The 16973-nt window shown below is 48.6% G+C and overlaps 7 protein-coding genes across 7 annotated transcripts; 3 read left to right on the top strand and 4 right to left on the bottom strand.

Annotated features, from left to right (window-relative positions):
* The first annotated feature begins 302 nt into the window (after positions 1 to 302).
* BJ212DRAFT_975407 (uncharacterized protein) lies at positions 303 to 2048 on the top strand. Its single transcript, XM_041344489.1, has 6 exons — positions 303 to 740; positions 792 to 1047; positions 1102 to 1138; positions 1192 to 1270; positions 1321 to 1640; positions 1700 to 2048. Exons 1-6 carry the CDS (start codon positions 659 to 661, stop codon positions 1919 to 1921), a joined length of 996 nt encoding a protein of 331 aa, XP_041196105.1. The 5' UTR covers positions 303 to 658; the 3' UTR covers positions 1922 to 2048.
* A 510-nt stretch (positions 2049 to 2558) lies between these two features.
* Positions 2559 to 3951, top strand: BJ212DRAFT_975522 (uncharacterized protein). The gene is made up of 6 exons (XM_041344490.1): positions 2559 to 2755; positions 2811 to 3066; positions 3123 to 3159; positions 3219 to 3297; positions 3348 to 3664; positions 3719 to 3951. Exons 1-6 carry the CDS (start codon positions 2674 to 2676, stop codon positions 3932 to 3934), a joined length of 987 nt encoding a protein of 328 aa, XP_041196104.1. The 5' UTR covers positions 2559 to 2673; the 3' UTR covers positions 3935 to 3951.
* Positions 3952 to 4525: 574 nt separating this feature from the next.
* On the top strand, positions 4526 to 8208 carry BJ212DRAFT_1265942 (uncharacterized protein; the record flags this gene model as incomplete). The annotated part of the gene is made up of 5 exons (XM_041330526.1): positions 4526 to 4721; positions 4781 to 5259; positions 5315 to 5601; positions 5654 to 6020; positions 6133 to 8208. The coding sequence occupies 5 exons, from the start codon at positions 4526 to 4528 to the stop codon at positions 8206 to 8208; spliced, it is 3405 nt and encodes a 1134-aa protein (XP_041196103.1).
* Positions 8209 to 8416: 208 nt separating this feature from the next.
* On the bottom strand, positions 8417 to 10966 carry BJ212DRAFT_1478134 (MFS general substrate transporter; the record flags this gene model as incomplete). Its single annotated transcript, XM_041339664.1, has 18 exons — positions 8417 to 8440; positions 8494 to 8560; positions 8618 to 8756; positions 8827 to 8845; positions 8897 to 8903; positions 8956 to 9273; positions 9327 to 9398; positions 9452 to 9588; positions 9642 to 9747; positions 9795 to 9803; positions 9863 to 10014; positions 10073 to 10110; positions 10165 to 10178; positions 10250 to 10356; positions 10408 to 10571; positions 10629 to 10693; positions 10749 to 10767; positions 10837 to 10966. The coding sequence occupies 18 exons, from the start codon at positions 10964 to 10966 to the stop codon at positions 8417 to 8419; spliced, it is 1587 nt and encodes a 528-aa protein (XP_041196102.1).
* Positions 10967 to 11856: 890 nt separating this feature from the next.
* BJ212DRAFT_1336992 (uncharacterized protein) lies at positions 11857 to 14417 on the bottom strand. The gene is made up of 7 exons (XM_041334959.1): positions 14334 to 14417; positions 13653 to 14257; positions 13115 to 13595; positions 12900 to 13066; positions 12718 to 12845; positions 12550 to 12668; positions 11857 to 12501 (listed from the first exon to the last, which is right to left on the bottom strand). The coding sequence occupies exons 2-7, from the start codon at positions 14082 to 14084 to the stop codon at positions 12104 to 12106; spliced, it is 1725 nt and encodes a 574-aa protein (XP_041196101.1). The 5' UTR covers positions 14085 to 14257; positions 14334 to 14417; the 3' UTR covers positions 11857 to 12103.
* Positions 14418 to 14601: 184 nt separating this feature from the next.
* On the bottom strand, positions 14602 to 15470 carry BJ212DRAFT_1265859 (uncharacterized protein; the record flags this gene model as incomplete). Its single annotated transcript, XM_041330521.1, has 2 exons — positions 14602 to 15035; positions 15116 to 15470. The coding sequence occupies 2 exons, from the start codon at positions 15468 to 15470 to the stop codon at positions 14602 to 14604; spliced, it is 789 nt and encodes a 262-aa protein (XP_041196100.1).
* A 1044-nt stretch (positions 15471 to 16514) lies between these two features.
* Positions 16515 to 16917, bottom strand: BJ212DRAFT_1336980 (uncharacterized protein). The gene has a single exon (XM_041334958.1). The coding sequence runs from the start codon at positions 16864 to 16866 to the stop codon at positions 16519 to 16521; it is 348 nt and encodes a 115-aa protein (XP_041196099.1). The 5' UTR covers positions 16867 to 16917; the 3' UTR covers positions 16515 to 16518.
* Positions 16918 to 16973: the final 56 nt, after the last annotated feature.

Below are 16973 nucleotides of genomic sequence, written 5' to 3'. Positions count from 1 at the left end.
ACTTGACTTTACTCAAGTACCAAGTGACCATATGTAACGAGGTCCAGGTAAACACCGCTGCAGACAGGTTGCAATTCGCTAATTAGGGATGTTCACAAAGGCCGCCTGAACGGTACCTTTTAACAGGTGAACGTTTGAACGTTGAATGTTGAACGTTCAACTCCGGTCGTTCCCGTGTGTACCTGTACCAGCTGCAACATCAACCCCAGTGACTGGTGTCAAGTCGGGATTCCGACCGCAAAAGTTTGAACCCAAGTTTGAGCTAGTCTCTCAGAGCTACGCCACTCTGGTATAAATATACAGGCATCCAATAACGCCGCTGGTCGCTATCTTGTTCGTATGTCACGGTCCAATCAGACGAGATTGCTAACTTTGTTCGACCAACCGCAAGTTGGGCAAACTCACTTGGCGGCGGCCATGGTCAGTCTATAGGAATGCCTGTCCAAATTTTCGCTGTAAAGGTGAGAATATCCGCACCAGCTGAGCACTGCTATTCGATCATCGAATCATAAATCCGTGATACTACTATGACGAGGACGTTTCAAGCTCTGCCCACTCTTTCTCAATCATCCTTTTGGCTATTTCCACCACCGAATAGGGCGCTTCGGCAATATTTATCCCGACCTCCTTATACCGGTCAGTGACCAAATTGTGGGCCATGTCATCCGACACCCCACCGACAGATCTGTGGCTTGAGCGATCTCGTCTCGACGGAATGATGTTAGGAGCAGTATCCTACGGTAAGTTTTCAGTCTGCGACAATTTGGAAGTTAACATATGTACCGCAACAGGCGGATTCTTTATCCTTACTGTACAAGCGGCGGCTACTCTCATGCGACGGCCTCAACATGGTGGGAAGATTGCAGATCATCGCTTAGCTCTACTTCCCTACGTCTTGATCACTTTTGTATTGGGGACAATAGGCTTCGCTGCGAACGCAAAATACACCCAGATGATCTGGATAGACCTTCGTGATACGCCTGGTGGGCCGGTCGCATTAATTGAGAATGAAGTGGCTTACCCTATCAATATTGTGGCGATTTCCTGGTGAAATGCCTTTGCCTATCCATATCAGGACCTTTGATGTTGACGTTATTGTAGTTACTTCGTCATGGAGTGGTTTATGCAAGCCCTGCTTGTAAGTTGAATATTTTCCATATGGGCAGGACAGGTCTGACTCAAAATATTTAGCTTCACCGATGTTGTGTGATATGGAATTGGGCGAGATACGTGATAATCCCGATGTCCGCTATCTATATCGCCATGATTAGTGCGGTCCATGATTTATCAAGCGACAGCAGTCACTGACATCTTCAGCAGCAATGTCTATCCTCGTCTTGATCCAGTCGAGTGCCGGCGTCATATGGTACGATATCAATGTCCAGCTTGCCTACCTCTGCACCGCGGTGGGGCTCAGTGTCATCTATACCGTTCTCGTGACGAATCGCTTGCTCGTCATGCGAGGTCTGATGAGGCAGGTCATGCAAGAACAGGAATACTCTAGCATCTACGTTACCAGCATTCTCATGGTCGTCGAATCCGCTATGCTATACTCTGTCTGCGCCATTATTTTCATAGTTTCCTTCGCTCTGCATAGTAATATCACCAATCTATGTTTCCTGTCTATTAGTCATGTCCAGGTAAGCAAACAGAAATTTGAGTCATCTGCGTCTCTCATGCAATCTTGGTGTGGTGCTAGGGCATTGCCCAGTTACTTATTATTATCCGTGTAGCACGGGGGCAGGCAATTACATGCGAGCTGTCAACCCCAGCTGCTGTTGTGTCTACGTATATAGCGTTCTCGGGGACTGCATCGGACGCACCAGAGGAAACCAATATTGAGCGAGCAGCTAGGCCTGAGCAGGACGGTGTTCAGTTGCAATCCCTTGATGCCAATGGGACGGAAATTTGTGTAGCATAAACAGGGTCGAACTTGAACTTGTGTTGTAGACATGCATGTATGCCGTGCCTGTCCGCGCGTGTGTGTGGGGAACATGGTTCTACTTTTATACTGCATCAATGAAGGCCGGAGCCGAAAATGATTTTGAGGTTCTCTCTGTCATCTGTCCCCAGCTGTACCTTGTGTGTTTTTTGAGTGTATCTCCCACTGCATATGTACTAATGTGTAGGATTTCTTCAAAACATTCACAGTGAAGATGTTGCGATGATATACTCTGAAACGCACTGACTTCGCACTGTAGTAGGATTAGACCAATCATCATTCGTGATAACCATGGCCTGGGCGCCACTAGTGCCGCGAAGGTTGACCCGTCCGGCACTGGACGCCGTCGTGGCACGCCCAGTTGGAAGCCCCACTCTGAATGTCGCACCGCTATCATCGTATGCGCTACATAAGTAAGTACTTGCTACCTGACCAACACGCTGTCGCAAAACACTCCAGGGATGAGAGTGACACTCATTGTGTTGGGAATGTTCTACTCAGAGTGTCAATATCTGTCGACTCTCAAGCAGAAACGTTCGTTCGTTCTATTCTGAATTTATCTGAATCTCCTTATAATTGTCGCTTCTTCCCCACTCCGTTGCTTCTTCCCCACTCGTCCCTGACTGTCTTCTTGGTTATCTTCACCATTGGATAGGGCGCATCGAGCACTTGATCTGGTTGTCTTCCCCAATTGACCTCCTTTTACCTAGTCCGCGACCAAATTCTGGGCCATGTCATCCGACACCCCGTCGACAGATCTGTGGCTTGAGCGATCTCGTCTCGATGGAATGATATTAGGAGCAGTATCTTATGGTGCATTTTGAGTCGACATATGACAATTTGGAAGTTGACTCATGTACCGCAACAGGCGGATTCTTCATCCTTACAGTGCAAGCTGCGATCGCTCTCATGCAACGGCCTCGACATGGGGGGAAGATTGCAGAACATCGCTTCACCCTTCTTGCCTACGTCTTTATAACGTTTATATTGGGGACAATAGGTTTCGCTGCGAACGCAAAATACACCCAGATGATCTGGATAGACCTTCGTGGTGCGTCTGGTGGGCCGGTCGCATTAATTGAGGATGAAATGGATTACCCCATCAATGTTATGGCGATTGCCTGGTAAAGTGCCTTTTCCCATCCATCTACAGACCCTCAGTGTTGACAGTTTCATCCAGTTACTTCGTCATGGAGTTGTTTATGCAAGCGTTACTTGTGAGCTGAATAGTTCGCGGTATAGACCTGGTGCAGACCTAATTCTTGGAATACTTTAGCTTCACCGATGTTTCGTGATATGGAATTGGGCAAGATACGTGATGGTCCCGATGATCACCCTCTATATTGGCATGATTGGTACGGTTCATCGTTTGTCAAATGACAGTAGTCACTGACATCTTGAGCAGCAATGGCTATTCTTGTCTTGGTCGAGTCGAGCGCCGGTGCCGTATTCTACAATATCAACACCGAGCTAGCCTACCTCTCCCTCGAAGTGGGGCTCACTGTCACGTACTCCGTCCTCGTGACGAGTCGTTTGCTCTCCATGCGAGGCATGATGAAGCAGATCATACGAGAATATGATTCTAGCACCTATGATACCATCGTCCTCATGGTCGTCGAGTCCGCCATGGCATACGTTGTCTATGCCATTGTTTTCATTGTTTCCTTTGGTATGCATAGCAATGTCTCCAATCTATGTTTCCTGTCTATCAGTCATGTCCAGGTAAGCAGACGGCAATCTGTATTGTCTGTGTATCTGACGCTAGCCTGTTTTTAGGGCATTGCCCAATTGCTCATCATTATCCGTGTAGCAAGGGGGCGGGCAATCACTTCGGAGCAAACGCGAGCTGTTGCAGCACGTACGACTATAGCATTCTCAGCGACTGTATCCGACGGAACAGTGGAGACCAATATTATTGAGCGAACAGCAGGGTTTGAAGAAGGCGGTGTCCAGTCCGACTCGGAGAAGGCAGCTGAGATGGACACAGCATGAAGATGATGTGAGGTTGTGTTCATAATTGATATACTTATAAGCAATCGAAGTTTGTTTCTTTGTTTGCACTGGGCCAGCAGAAGGTTTCGAAGTGGATGAAAATGTATGAGTATTTGACAACGAAACACACAAGCCCTGCGAAACTTTTTGTTGGATGGATCGACGTTATGGCCCTCCGAGTCATGCCTCCGCTGTCCTCCAAAGCTTCAAGTCTAGTCGGCCGGCACAGTCTACTCTCCACCCCAGAAATATTTATTACTAAGCAAGCATAGGCTTCTCATCCTAATAAGACCAAACACCCCACTCTGGGTACCTTGAGGCTTGACCAGTACTGCTACAAGAGGACACTGTCGCTGAGCTGAAACCAAGCTGAACGACTAAATTCATTAACAGGAACATCATGACCTCCGTGTAATTCACTGCTTATTTGCCATGTCGCCCATCATGGCTCATTTCGGTTGTGCCTCTTACCTGGGTAATCATCCACTGCACCATCGTTGTTTCTGGTATCTGTCACTATCTCTACCTGCTTGATCATATCAGCCACTTGTTTCTCAGCTCTCACTGCTATTTCAGCCAAAAAATCACAACATGGCGCTCCAATCTCGTCCGGTGCCTATGAATGCTTCACCACATCACTCCAAGGTCAAGGTGTCCCTGACGCTATCTGACCCCATATTCGTGGCTGGCAACAATGTTTCTGGAAAAATGGAAGTTGAATGTCGCGGTGATGGTGAATGCGGTCTTGGAATTGGTCTTATGATGGTCGAGTTATTCGCCGTCCAAGGTTTGTTTATTTTATTCATTAGTACACGACCACCAGCTAATACTTAATGCATAACCCAGAAATTACGTCTCGTGACCACTCAGGCACTTCCACCTTTATCCACTCCCGCAGACTGTTCCAAGGACCAGGACTCCCGCCATCGAATGCGATCCAATCTGACTTTGATCCTCCACCTGGAGAATCCCTCCTTCCGGCCCATCATTACCCTGCACGTCGTGGTCTCACTACATTTTTCTTTCGCTTTCCTCTCCCGCCTTCGTCCCCCGCCTCAATATCATTCGGTCCTGCTCAAATACGATATGAAATACGAGCGAGCGTGGGCGTTGCTTGGAGAGGAGAGAAGCGTCTCGTGACTGATCACCAAAACGTCAACGTAGTCGAATATTGCGATACCCGAGCACCGTCGAAGCGCCCTCAAGGCTTCGCTGTCGCCGAGGGTGGAAACATTTGGGCCCAAGCTTTTGTCATGAATGGTCCCATCGTCGCTGGGGAGGTCGCTTGTGTCGAGTTGCACCTGAAGAATCATTCACTCAACTGGGTTTGTCGTGCTGACTCTCGTTTTCTATGGGATTAACTTAGCATGAACCTTGCAGACGTCTGGGGTTACACTCACACTTTCTCGTGAACTTCGACTATCGTCACCCTCTGCGGATAAGGACGCGTTTAAAATAACCGACACAGTAACTGAGGTCGAGTTCAGGGGTCACGAGTATATGGTCCCCCCTGACATCGAAGGCATTGCCAACTTAGTGATTAATATTCCTCGGTCTTCTCGTGGATCTCGCGGCGGTGCTCGCGTCGGTGAGGATGCAAACCCAACTGACTGTTTGTTCGAAGTTCTTTGTAGCCTGAGACTCCGGATTGATATGCCTATTGGGAGGTGCGTCGTGTCACTCTCATTCCTGGGCAACGCTTTAATGAAGTACCTCCAGCGAGCCTGTCATAATTATAATTCCGCTGGTCATTTACCATCCTTTGGCCGTACCTAGAGCACATGCGTCACCCTACGCCGTCCCTGCAACTTTACCACAGCCGTATGCATCACCTCCTACACACGCTTATCCGCTCTCACCGCCTCCTGGTGCATCCTACGTGGATCCTCATTTTTCATCACAGCAATACGACCCACTACATACGTACTGGCCACCACCGTCTCTAATTGCGGATTATAAGTCTTTCACTCCTGCATTTTCGGAGCAGTATTATCCTCGGGATTCATTTTCATCTAATCCGCACTTCCAACACTATATACCACTACCACCTCGACCAGCATCGGCCGAACCTCACCCTCAGATGCCTGTATTATGACACAAGCTTATCATCAGGTCTTCCTACACCAGCAGCCCATCTTCTGCCTCCCCATCCACCTATGTCATATTGCCCTCCACAGGCTGCCGAAAGCAGCCCTCAGTTCCTCGCGGATTCGGAAGAGGGTAAAGGCACTCGTGCATCTCGCATTTCCCAAACGCTGCGTCTATCCTCTCGACACCGCTCAGTCTCCCCACTATCGCACAGGTTTCCCTTGTCTCAGCCCTCTGCTCAACACGTGTCCCCTGGTCGCTCGCACCCTGGCACAATCCAGATCCCCACCCTCCCTAATCCTCACGACTCTCAAAGTGTATTGCACTCACCACGCCCCATCCCTTCACCAAAACAGTCCTACTTAGGCCCTTCTCCACGCAGCGAAAATGTGTGTGCCTTGGAACGCATGGCAGACGAAGTCGGCAGGCATAGCGGCGATCTAAGCGCAGATCTTCCAAAGTGCGCGGCAAATGTAGACTCGAACGTAGACAAGACGCTCCCTATTCCTCCTGTTCCCTCCGGTAAACGACCATTACGTGTTCAACAGCACGTCCGGGCAGCATTTCCCGATACTACTGTTCCCGCTCGCTCTGTGCCCAAGCCTGAGTTGGAGCTCGCTTTTCCCCCTCCACCGACGCCACCACTTGCAGCTATAACTCCTGTGAAATTCCCGCGCGCACCGGCTGAGTTATCTGGCCTGAGCACTAAGTACGCCAAGGGCGTCCTGCAAGAGAGCGGCCTGGACGCCCTCGAGCGACGCCTGCTTGCGGAGGTAGGGACACGCCGTCAAGACATAGGTGAGCTGCGCCCGGACGTGCGCAGCGTGGTGCAGCCAATCAAGATTCCAGCCAGTGGGGCTCCCGCGGGTGTGAATGACAGCGCCATATCGAGCCTGACACTTGCAGATCGTGACGCTTTCTTGCGAGGTAACGAAGACGAACGAGAGCAAGAGCAGGATCATGATTCGGATGAGAGGACGCAACACCGAGGTGGCCGTCACAGCCAGAGTGATGATGAACGCGAGGTACGCACCCAGAGGGGACGGGGAAGAGCGAAGAGCAAATATAGCGATGAGGACGATGAGAGGCGGGTCGCGCAGAAGCGGGAGCGGAAGAGAGGCAAGGAGGGCGATATGCGGAAACTGCGCAGTGAGGTTAAAGGGCGGATTGCAGCATGGCTAGGGGAGATCGACACAAGCCCACCGCTTGTGGATGATTCGTTATCTACGATGTCGCCCACTGCATCCCACTTCGTTCCCATCACTGACAACGAGCCTTTCGCGCTACCACCATCATCGGAAGACCTGTTGCCCTCGTCTGGCGATCAAGAACCTGCAGGAACATCAATCAACGTCGACGTTTCTGCAACTCCCAACCCACGCTCATCTGGCTTTGTGACTATTTCCACGCTCAAGGCTGCTTGCACTCGACACTCTACTACGCCTGCACCGGAAAATATGCATAGTAGCTCTGATGCGGAAAAGAAAAATCTCGCTGCGGAGTCGTTGGTACCGGGTCCAATCTTGAGAAGGATGTCGGCAGGCCAGTCAACCATTGCAACACCTATTGGGAGCACACCTCTTGCAGGACCGAAATCCCCCGACACCGCAAGGGCTGATCCCATGGCTGTAGTTGCTCGTCATTTCTTATCGCCTCATCACCCCCGCTATTCCCCTCAACCGCTTGGCCCAGGGGTGAAGTATGACGTCCGCTCTGCACGCGGAGGGAAAGGCGGCAGGGTCACTGAAGTTGCTTCGCTGTGGGCCGCAAAAGCGGATACGATGCAGACACAGGCAAAGCAAAATGGGGCTTCTCAGCCCATGAAGAAACTTGTTAACCATGGTGGAAAGTTACCCGTCAAGTCCTCGCTGTCAACATCGCAAACCCATGGTCCGGCCGATACGAGCAGGGAGGGACGCGGGAAGGCTACTAAAGCCACAACAGTTCCTGCTGTTATTTCATCGTCTCATGCCGTGCCCATGCTTTCGTCTACCGCTTCTCTTGCTCGTGCATCACCCAACCCCCGGACTCCAGCATCTCGCCCTCTACCCCCAATGATTTCGGAGACAATATCAGATCTTAGAAGTGTTGTTAAAACTCCCATTCCCAGAGTTACTCGCACCCCTGGTGACCTTGGATTTGGTCAGGCGCGTCTCAGGGACTTAATCAAGAAATATCAAGGATAATTTGTTTGCTCGCTACTGTATCACTGATGTATGTGCTTCCCTGACTTATGTTGTTGTTTTATTTCCTTGTTGTTTTGTTCTGTTTTATGTTAATCTGTTGGGACTGTCTCGCAATCGATTGATAAATGTATGTTTTATATGACTAGACACGAGATTCGAATCATCCCGGGCTCAACCCTGATATTGGAGTATGCCGTGTGCATGAGACTCATAAAGCCATCTTGCCTGCAGTCTATAAGATGAGACATCAGGTGCATGTAGAGATCGCCAGATCCACGGACTCACTTCGATAGGAAGCAATATCGTCAAGACGGCTGCAACCATAAACAATGTGGCAGACACAAAGACAGGACTGCAAGATACAAAGGCCATTATTAGCTTTACAAAGATGGACACGATCACGGCGCACCCATTTGCTGTGTTTGCTGATACACTGCCATCGAGCGGTGTTGTGGCAATCTTGATAAGAGGAGCGATAAATCCGCCGATGCGGTTCAGCGCAGAACAGAGCGCGTCACCCGTACCACGGTGAGGTGCCGGGAAGACCTCTGGGGTCTGTAAGATTTGGGGTCACATTTCGAGATCTCGGGCAGCTCCTCCAGCATATCACTCACATACGCATACAAGACCCATACATCTAAAAGGGAAGAATTAGTGCATGATACTCAACTCGGTAAATCACCCGCACCGCATTCCTGTGTGTGTAATCAGCATGTGCGTTTAATGAGGTCAGTGTTGATTGCGCACTGGGTAAGACCTGAGGCACAAGAATACCCGAGCACTGCAGCTGTTGTCTTACTCGTTGTGAACAAGAAGAGGAAGAGTCCAGTCAGCATGGTCGACACAGCCAACACAAATTTCCGTCCCCCTACGAGCCACCGACCAGTGCCACGAGTATAATCTACCGTCGCACAGGCAATGAGAGACCCGGGGACGCCAAGGACGGACACGATTGAGTAGTTGCGGTATGTCTCGCTCACGCTTGACGAACCGGATGTTGAACTGTCTGCAGAAAGATAAAGTGGGAGGTATGCATTGAAAAGTGGGTATGCGATGCCAATTAAACTGAACATCCACAAGTCAACAAAGGCGAATACACAATTTTTTGGTGTACACACCCCCAGATAATGATGATAAGGGTCGTGTTAATCGCCAAGCGCCTACTAGAGAAGAGCGGACGGACATGCGAGCTGCAGCAGACTCAGTAACTGATATGATGTTAGAGCAGACGACATACAGCGACATTCCAGAAAAGGCATTCCGGACGTTGGTGGACAAATTCGGTACTGGCTTGGATGTTGTGTCACCAGATATTGCCTGCAGATCTTTGAGTTTGAGCGTAATGGTTCTACCGTTACGCCTTGCAATATGTTCCAAGACCTGCGGAAACATTCAGCTGAGCCCGACAACAATCTGTAGTATTATGTTAAAACCTTGATGGCTTCTTCGTCGCGACCTTGCGCCACCAGAAATTTCGACGACTCCTGCACGTCGAAAACAAAGAAGCGGCATATGAACATCAAGAACGTCAAAGCTCCGCTAATAGAGATATTAGGTAGGACTGACGCAAGTGATTAGAAACATACAGGGTGTACCTAGAGACAGGCATGAGTACCAATCTTGTGCACTACAATGTCACTAAGACACGGCTTACAATGTGTATCGCCATCCCATGTTGGCAGATTTGGCGCATTGGCCAGCCGGTATCGACGGGATACAGGAAAAGTTGGCAATGAAACCCCAACTAATTAAAGATGCTACCAATTGTCCTAACGCCCACCAGACCGACAGAAGAGTTAAAGTCCACTAGGGCTCAGAGATTTAATGCCTAAACTCTGATAAAATGTTGCGGACACCGACGCACCTGATGAGACTGTGGAATATGTTCCAAATATAGAGCGCCTTCAAGTGCATAGATAATAAATTATGAGGTCTGTTGGCCAGAATGTCACTTACCATCAACAGGCAAACTGCAAATACCAACACCGATGTCGAGTGTGATTAGATCCAATTTTACACCTACAGATACAGATGTGCTCACTTGCCGCCGACTCCAAAGCCCATGCATGCTATAAGGGAGCAAAATGTCACAAAATTCGGTGCACCTCCTGCTGCCAATCCAAAGACGCCGGCGAGAAAGAGTGTGATCTTTCAGTCGCCAATCAAAAAGTCTCCCACAACTTTCTGTACGTAACTTACATTGAAAGATAACCTTCTTCCGATAAGGTCAGCCATAATGCCCCATGTTGTGGCGCCAACAATCAATCCAGCGAATTCTGCCAGGACAGCGTACTCGACCCGAACCGGATTAAGCTCCTGTTGTACCTGGGGAAGAACAATCGCCAAACCTTGCAGCCAGAGATCTAGTAGCAGCGACCAATCAGACGAGACACGTGCTATATGTGCAACTCTTATCTCACTGTCTGCGAGCCATCCTAGACCAGTAATAACAAAGAGCTGCCATTGATAGCGACCAAAGCCAATCCTGTTCGGTGGGATGAGCTTGAGTTATCTGCCACGAGACTGTAATTGTGCTCTACGCACTCTTCTTGAAAACATCTATTGACTGATCCAATGAGCAACAAGTTGCCAACCAGTACATGAAAGGCCTAAATGTTCCTTGCTTACTGAGATTACACTTGAGTTCATAGTCCCTCCCGATGCCTTCTGCATGACTGACTTGAGACAAGACATCATAACTGAGAGCGACTTGCTTCTCTTCCACCACAACGTCAGATTTCTCGTGAGCGGCGGACATATTTCAAGGGATAGTGCTCAGCAATAAGAACGTGAAACGTAAATCGAACGCAAATTTAAAGGTGAGCGATATATGTTCTGAAGCAGAGCGGCCGTTTTATAAACTTTTCCCGGACATCTTTTTATTCTCTCGCTCAAAGCGCCTAAACGTTTTAGGAAGCGAGAGCTCCACTGCCAGGTGCACGAACTGTCGATATCCTTGGCGTTTAAGAATTAGTGAACGTGTCATCTTTTGTGACCACAAGCGAGTCAAATGACCGCACCTCATGCAGAAACTCCACATTGCATGTCGCCGAAGATATCGCCGTTCCCATCGGAGGTCAAGCAGCAGTGAGATCCAGTGGCAATCCACAGTGATCGTTAGTTCTAAGACTAGATGTCAAAGCTGAGAGAATAAAAAAAAGAAGCGTTGATGATGAGATATATTGGATCAGGTAGCTTGGGCGACCGCATATGAATGAATATTATATTTGGCCATCTACGCTCATAATGTAACCTCGATATCGAGCGCTTACAGCTGTTTGCAAAAAGGTTGACAGTAGCGACATTTTGAGAAAAGAACAAAACAAATAAATAATAGATTAATAGCCACATACATACATCACAAATTGACCATCATGTATCGGAAAATCAGTCACGACTAGCCGCAATTAATCTTCACAAGCATCAACACCTTGCACTCGAAGACATTCTTGCTTGCGTCGGAGATTCAGAATGCACGTTCTGGCGGATCCTCGAGCTCTGGCGCGAAACGGGAGGCATACATTGCGTCAAGCGTTTGCAAGTATATGCGCGTGTTATTTGACCCTATGTATGTGGCTATTATTTATTTGTTTTGTTCCTTCTCAAAATGTCGCTACTGTCAACCTTTTTGCAAACAGCTGTAAGCGCTCGAGTAGGAACAGTTGCGACGAGGCTTTCCATAACGTAACAAGTTTTGAATCTGAATGGAGTTTTCCCCTGTTTCCCCGCTGACGACACCAGTGGCTGTGTAAAACATATTTCTACGAGTACGTAGATCGAACACAAGACAATCAAATCATCAATATCGCCAAAAATCCAAGGTGGTCCTCATAAAGTGACAACAAAACAAGCCTGCATACAAAACACGCAGTCCGGAAAAATAGGTTGCATACACTCAGCCAGTAGCCAGCCTGACCGTGTACTTCTCCCAACTTGGAAAGATGAACGACTCCGTCCTTGTTTTAAGATCCTTCGACTTCAGCTCTGTCGAAGTCTTCCCGGCAGGCATCAACGGAACTTCATATGACACTGGGATCGAGGAGATTTTAATTTTCCTATCATCATTGCTAGATCGAGCAAACGGTAACTGTTTGGGTTGCTTCAGTTTGGGTAAATGCAGGTGGTCATATAGTGAGCCAGCATTTCGGGGGGCTGGTGAAGTACTGGAGGAGGATGTCGCAAGAGATGAGGATGAAGGAGCTAAACGTGATGAATCGTCGGGCGGAAGAATAGACAGCAATTCATCCAGCGCTTCATTGTTTGAAGGCTGTATTTTCAGTGCAGCACGTAAATCTGACAGCAGCTCAGCACCTCGCAGAGGCAATTCAAAAACACACCCACCCTGCACAGCGTCATCTAGCTTACCCAACATTCGACGCGCTTTCGAGCGTCTATAATAGCCCTTTATGCTTCGATGCTGTCCCAAGGCTTTTGTGCATGCCTCTTCAGCTTCAAGCCAGCTATGAATTATCTGAGAATGAGGTACACATCAGAAGGACTGTGACATACTCGTTGAGTTTTAGGTGAGCCGCGGCAAGGTTGAGTTGATAATGAGGCAGTTCTGGTTCAATTGAATGTGCTGCCTTGTAGTGCTTTACGGCGCGTTGATACTCGCCTCGCCGGAATGCGGCGTTACCCTAAGATCATGCAGATGAGAATGTTATTGTACTGTTTTTCAGGACAATACCCACGAATTCTTTCTCTCTTTCTGCCTTGATAAACCTGATTTCCATCATTTGAGCAACGGTCATTTCGGACCCAAACCCATCCCCATCTTCAGAATCGCTCCCGCCAAAATCAAGATCGATATCCCATATATCCTCTTCTTCCTCGGTCTCCCAACCCAACACGCCGCTTCCTATAAGCCATGTCACATATTTACCATTACACCGCCTAAATGACATACCTCGCCCATCCCATTCTCTTTGCTTACCGGATCTGACGCCGCTCCCCTCCTCATCTTCCCGTACCGTCTTTTCACAGACCTCGCCCAGGTGATCCGTGGAACATCCACAGTCGCACCACTTCGTGGTAAGCTTCTCCCGAAGCACACAGCCGTATCCACTGACATCAAACTCCCGGGCCACTCGCCAGAGAGTTTGAGCGACCCTTTCATATCCCATGCGTACTTTTATACGCCACTGATGATCCCATCCAGGAGGTGGGGTGGACCTTAACGGGGACTTTTCCCCGTACTTCAACTCGCACGCCTCTTCCAAGGCCTCCAAGCCTTCTGTAAGGGCACCGAGGTGAGGTGGTTTAGTAAATGCTGCATGCGGCATTGCCTCCAGGGAGTCCATATGCACCTTCAGCGAGTCGTAGTGAGGAAGTAGACGAAGAGAGTGTAGGCCACGCTTCCGGCACACAGGAACATTATTAGAAAGTGCCTAAGACAGCTAATAATCAGCTTTCGCTATTATAGGAAAATGAGACCAGAACCGCACAAATTCTCTCAAAGCCGTATAGGACCACAAGACGCTCTTTGTCGAAACTCGTTCTCCAGCCTGTCGCAAGTCCATACTAACGACCGAACGGAAGAAGTCCTTGATCTCCTCACAATCCGCATTATGAGCGACCCAGCTGGGCCCGCCGACGGTAATGCAACGCATCATGAACGTGGGTAGGTGAATAAGAGCCACACAGAATATGTGTGTTGAAAACAGGCGCGCAATATCTTGCTCGAAACGGATCAAGAAGATCTTCGCGATAGCACGCTCCAGCTGCGAAACCGCCGACATGGCATTTGTAATCGTCTTGTCAAGGTGATTGGGGAGCTTTTTGTGACGATTGCTGTCTTTCCCGGACTGAATCGTGGCAGTGGCCTTTTTCTTGGGGTTTGTCGTCCTCTTCTTCACGTGTGAGTACTTGGCAGGCATGGTGACCGCACACGAAGAGCCTAACTCTGTGAGAGTGAAATAGAAGATATGTCTGTTGGAACTGGAGAGTGATTATTGTACTCCTGTCGTGTGAGTACAGGATAGCCGCGGCGCCTGATTTGAATCTTCGCTGCTGAAGCAGATAATGCTTTAATACACAGGTTTAGAGTGTCCTGATGGTAGAGAAACAAGCCATTGTCAGTAAACTTTGTAAACATTTCACGGCGTATTAACAGGCAGATATCTCACCACTGCGGACGAATGAAAGTGACCAGTCACTGCTGTATGAGCATGGGTCACGATAGGCACCTCTATTACATAATTTAAACCTTGCTTATTTTGGATGCTATTCTCGGCAACTCGTCAAAATCATAGACAATGTATTAAATTAAGTGTCGCCAACATAAGAAGGCAGAGAATGATGTGTGTATGTGAAGTACGGGGCAAGTAATACAAGTCTACGTGATAAGGATACAAGGTGAATTACATACAGTATAATAGGATAAAGGGGCAACGATTAGATCTCTAAATCGGTAGTCAACTGCACAGCAGGCTCGTTTTGGAGCCAATCAACGTGGAACTGGCGCCAATCCGACACGCCGTCAAGATTTATTTCTGTGACATCAGCATTCCCTCCATCGTCTTGTGCCTCCAACTCTGGACTTGACTCTTCCAGCATCCAAGCAGGATCGATACGTTCCCTGCGCTCGCGCCAGTAGTGCCCAGAAAACCTACAAGAAGGCAGAGGCATAATTGGGGTAGAGAGCGGACGCTGGCGACGGGGTTGTCGATAGGGGATATCCAGTTCATTTGACAAAGAGAGGAAAGATTCTTCTTTGGGTGGAAGAGGCGATGGGTCCCCTAGATTCACATAAAACGATCTTGACTGAGGCGATGAAGAAAACGGATCTTCTAAGTCCACGATGGGCAAAAGTAAACCATCAGCTCCATCTTGGCTGTGTGATGTGATATCAGTGGTGCCCAAATCAGTGGTAGTGGCAGAGAGTAAGCGCACATCAACTTCTGACGACTACCGATGTCATCAAAAAAGCTCCCACCCTTTTCCCAGAGTTCACTCAGCTCCTTAGTGGGACGTACGAACATAGACGACGGTCGTGGACGCACTCCCTTTCCTGTACAAGGCGGGGACAGACTAGATTTGGATGTGGGAGGACTCTTAGTTGAGGTATTTCGCCTGAGCAGACAAGATGACAAAGAGAGAGAGTATCTCCGCTTCGTCTTTTGTGGTGAAGGAATCGGGGCTGTAGACTGAGCCCGTGTTCGAGTGCCTATGAGGGAGCGGAGGGAGATAGCTCGCAGACCTGAGTGAAATAGGTTGGAGTATTCCACACCCGATGCCCAGTCTTTAGCTTTCAACCAAGACATCGATATCTAAGCCTGTGACCACAGCCGAATATGAGAGGGGGCTAAGGTCTAAGTAGATCAGGAAACGGTAGTATATATGTACCCACAGTTGAAGCTCAGTCGTCCGTCCCGATGAACCTCGCGTGAGCATTATTAGAAACGGATAACACTAGCTGATGAGGCCAAGTATAGTCCACTCCATCCTGTGCCCGGAAATTATAGATGGAACCCGTACCGCCTATGATTCTGAGCCAGCCGGCGCAAATCATTGACGCACATCAGCCTGCGGGTATTCATGTGGATATCGGATAGACGCCTTGAAGTAGGTGACACAGGTGAGATCTGGGAGGAAGATATGAAAAGAAAATCTGTAAACAGAGGTCATGAGAATGTGGGCATCATTCCTTGGTGGCATCTGAGACCTAGTGCCAGAAGTAGCCACAAAGCGGAACTTGATGATGTTTCATCATTCTCCGAGGAGAACACAGCTAGCTAATATAAAATTCAGACTACTTATTCGGCGTGGAACGAGTTGAAAATCAACGTATCCACCATTTGCAAGCGCAGCATGAACTATTGTACTGCTTGGGTCATAGGTTGATGGCAAGTGGGTCAGGGACCGAACAACGCGGCGGTCAACCATTATTAATTGTCATTTTGAAATTGGTCTGTCTTCAGGTATCAAGTTGGTAGATGTCTCGGATGCGAGAATCAAAATCAACACTGCGTTAGCCACACTTGGTGGGCGATGCCCTTTATATAGCACAGGAACGGTTCGGAGGATGCGGCATAAGGATAGTTCCTTCATGAGAAAATGGGCACATGATGAAACAACCGAATTGTCCGATATCGAGAACGCCACTTTTGATAACAATGAAATGGTATCTAAAATTGAGGAATTGGGAATCAGAAGCAGTCTGCTTGTTTCATGCGAAAGAATGTAATCACGGACTACAGCTTGCGAAATTTGGGAGTGGATGAGTCAGGCCGGGGTGGTGCTGTGGTGCGAATTCATTCATAAGTATTCTGCCTAAACAGAATGCGCAGAATTTCTCGTACGCAAGGAGAACTATAGTTTGCGCTTGGCCTCCTGCGATTGGAGTTGAGACTGTGCAAGCATATCCTTCTGTTTCTCAGCGAGAACCCTCCTTTTGTTGAAATAATCAATCTGATGCTCAGCGTTCAGATCAACCAGATGAACGAACCGTTGTATCGTTGTACTCACCCAGCTTTTGGCACAGCTCTTTTCATACTGAAACTTTGATTTGGTGCATGCTGTCCCTTCTTCTCCGGCAGTTAGAACACCAGCGCCATCCAGGCATTCAAAGTATTGGTCACGACTTTCCCAGCATTTCTGGCGGTCCTGCCTTGTTGCAGCTGGAGATTGTTCAGAGCTTGAACGGCTAAACCAGCTCATCGACGAGATTATGTTAGTACTTTAAGATTTACTCGATGAGGAGCTTGCTTGCCAATGCCACACAAGTTTGTCTCACGGTCCAAACCCTCTCTCATCCTGTCTCTTGA

This window comes from Suillus subaureus, assembly GCF_016647635.1.
Source record: "Suillus subaureus strain MN1 chromosome Unknown BJ212scaffold_7, whole genome shotgun sequence".
Classification (NCBI taxonomy): domain Eukaryota; kingdom Fungi; phylum Basidiomycota; class Agaricomycetes; order Boletales; family Suillaceae; genus Suillus; species Suillus subaureus.
This window is presented reverse-complemented; position numbering and strand designations above follow the sequence as displayed.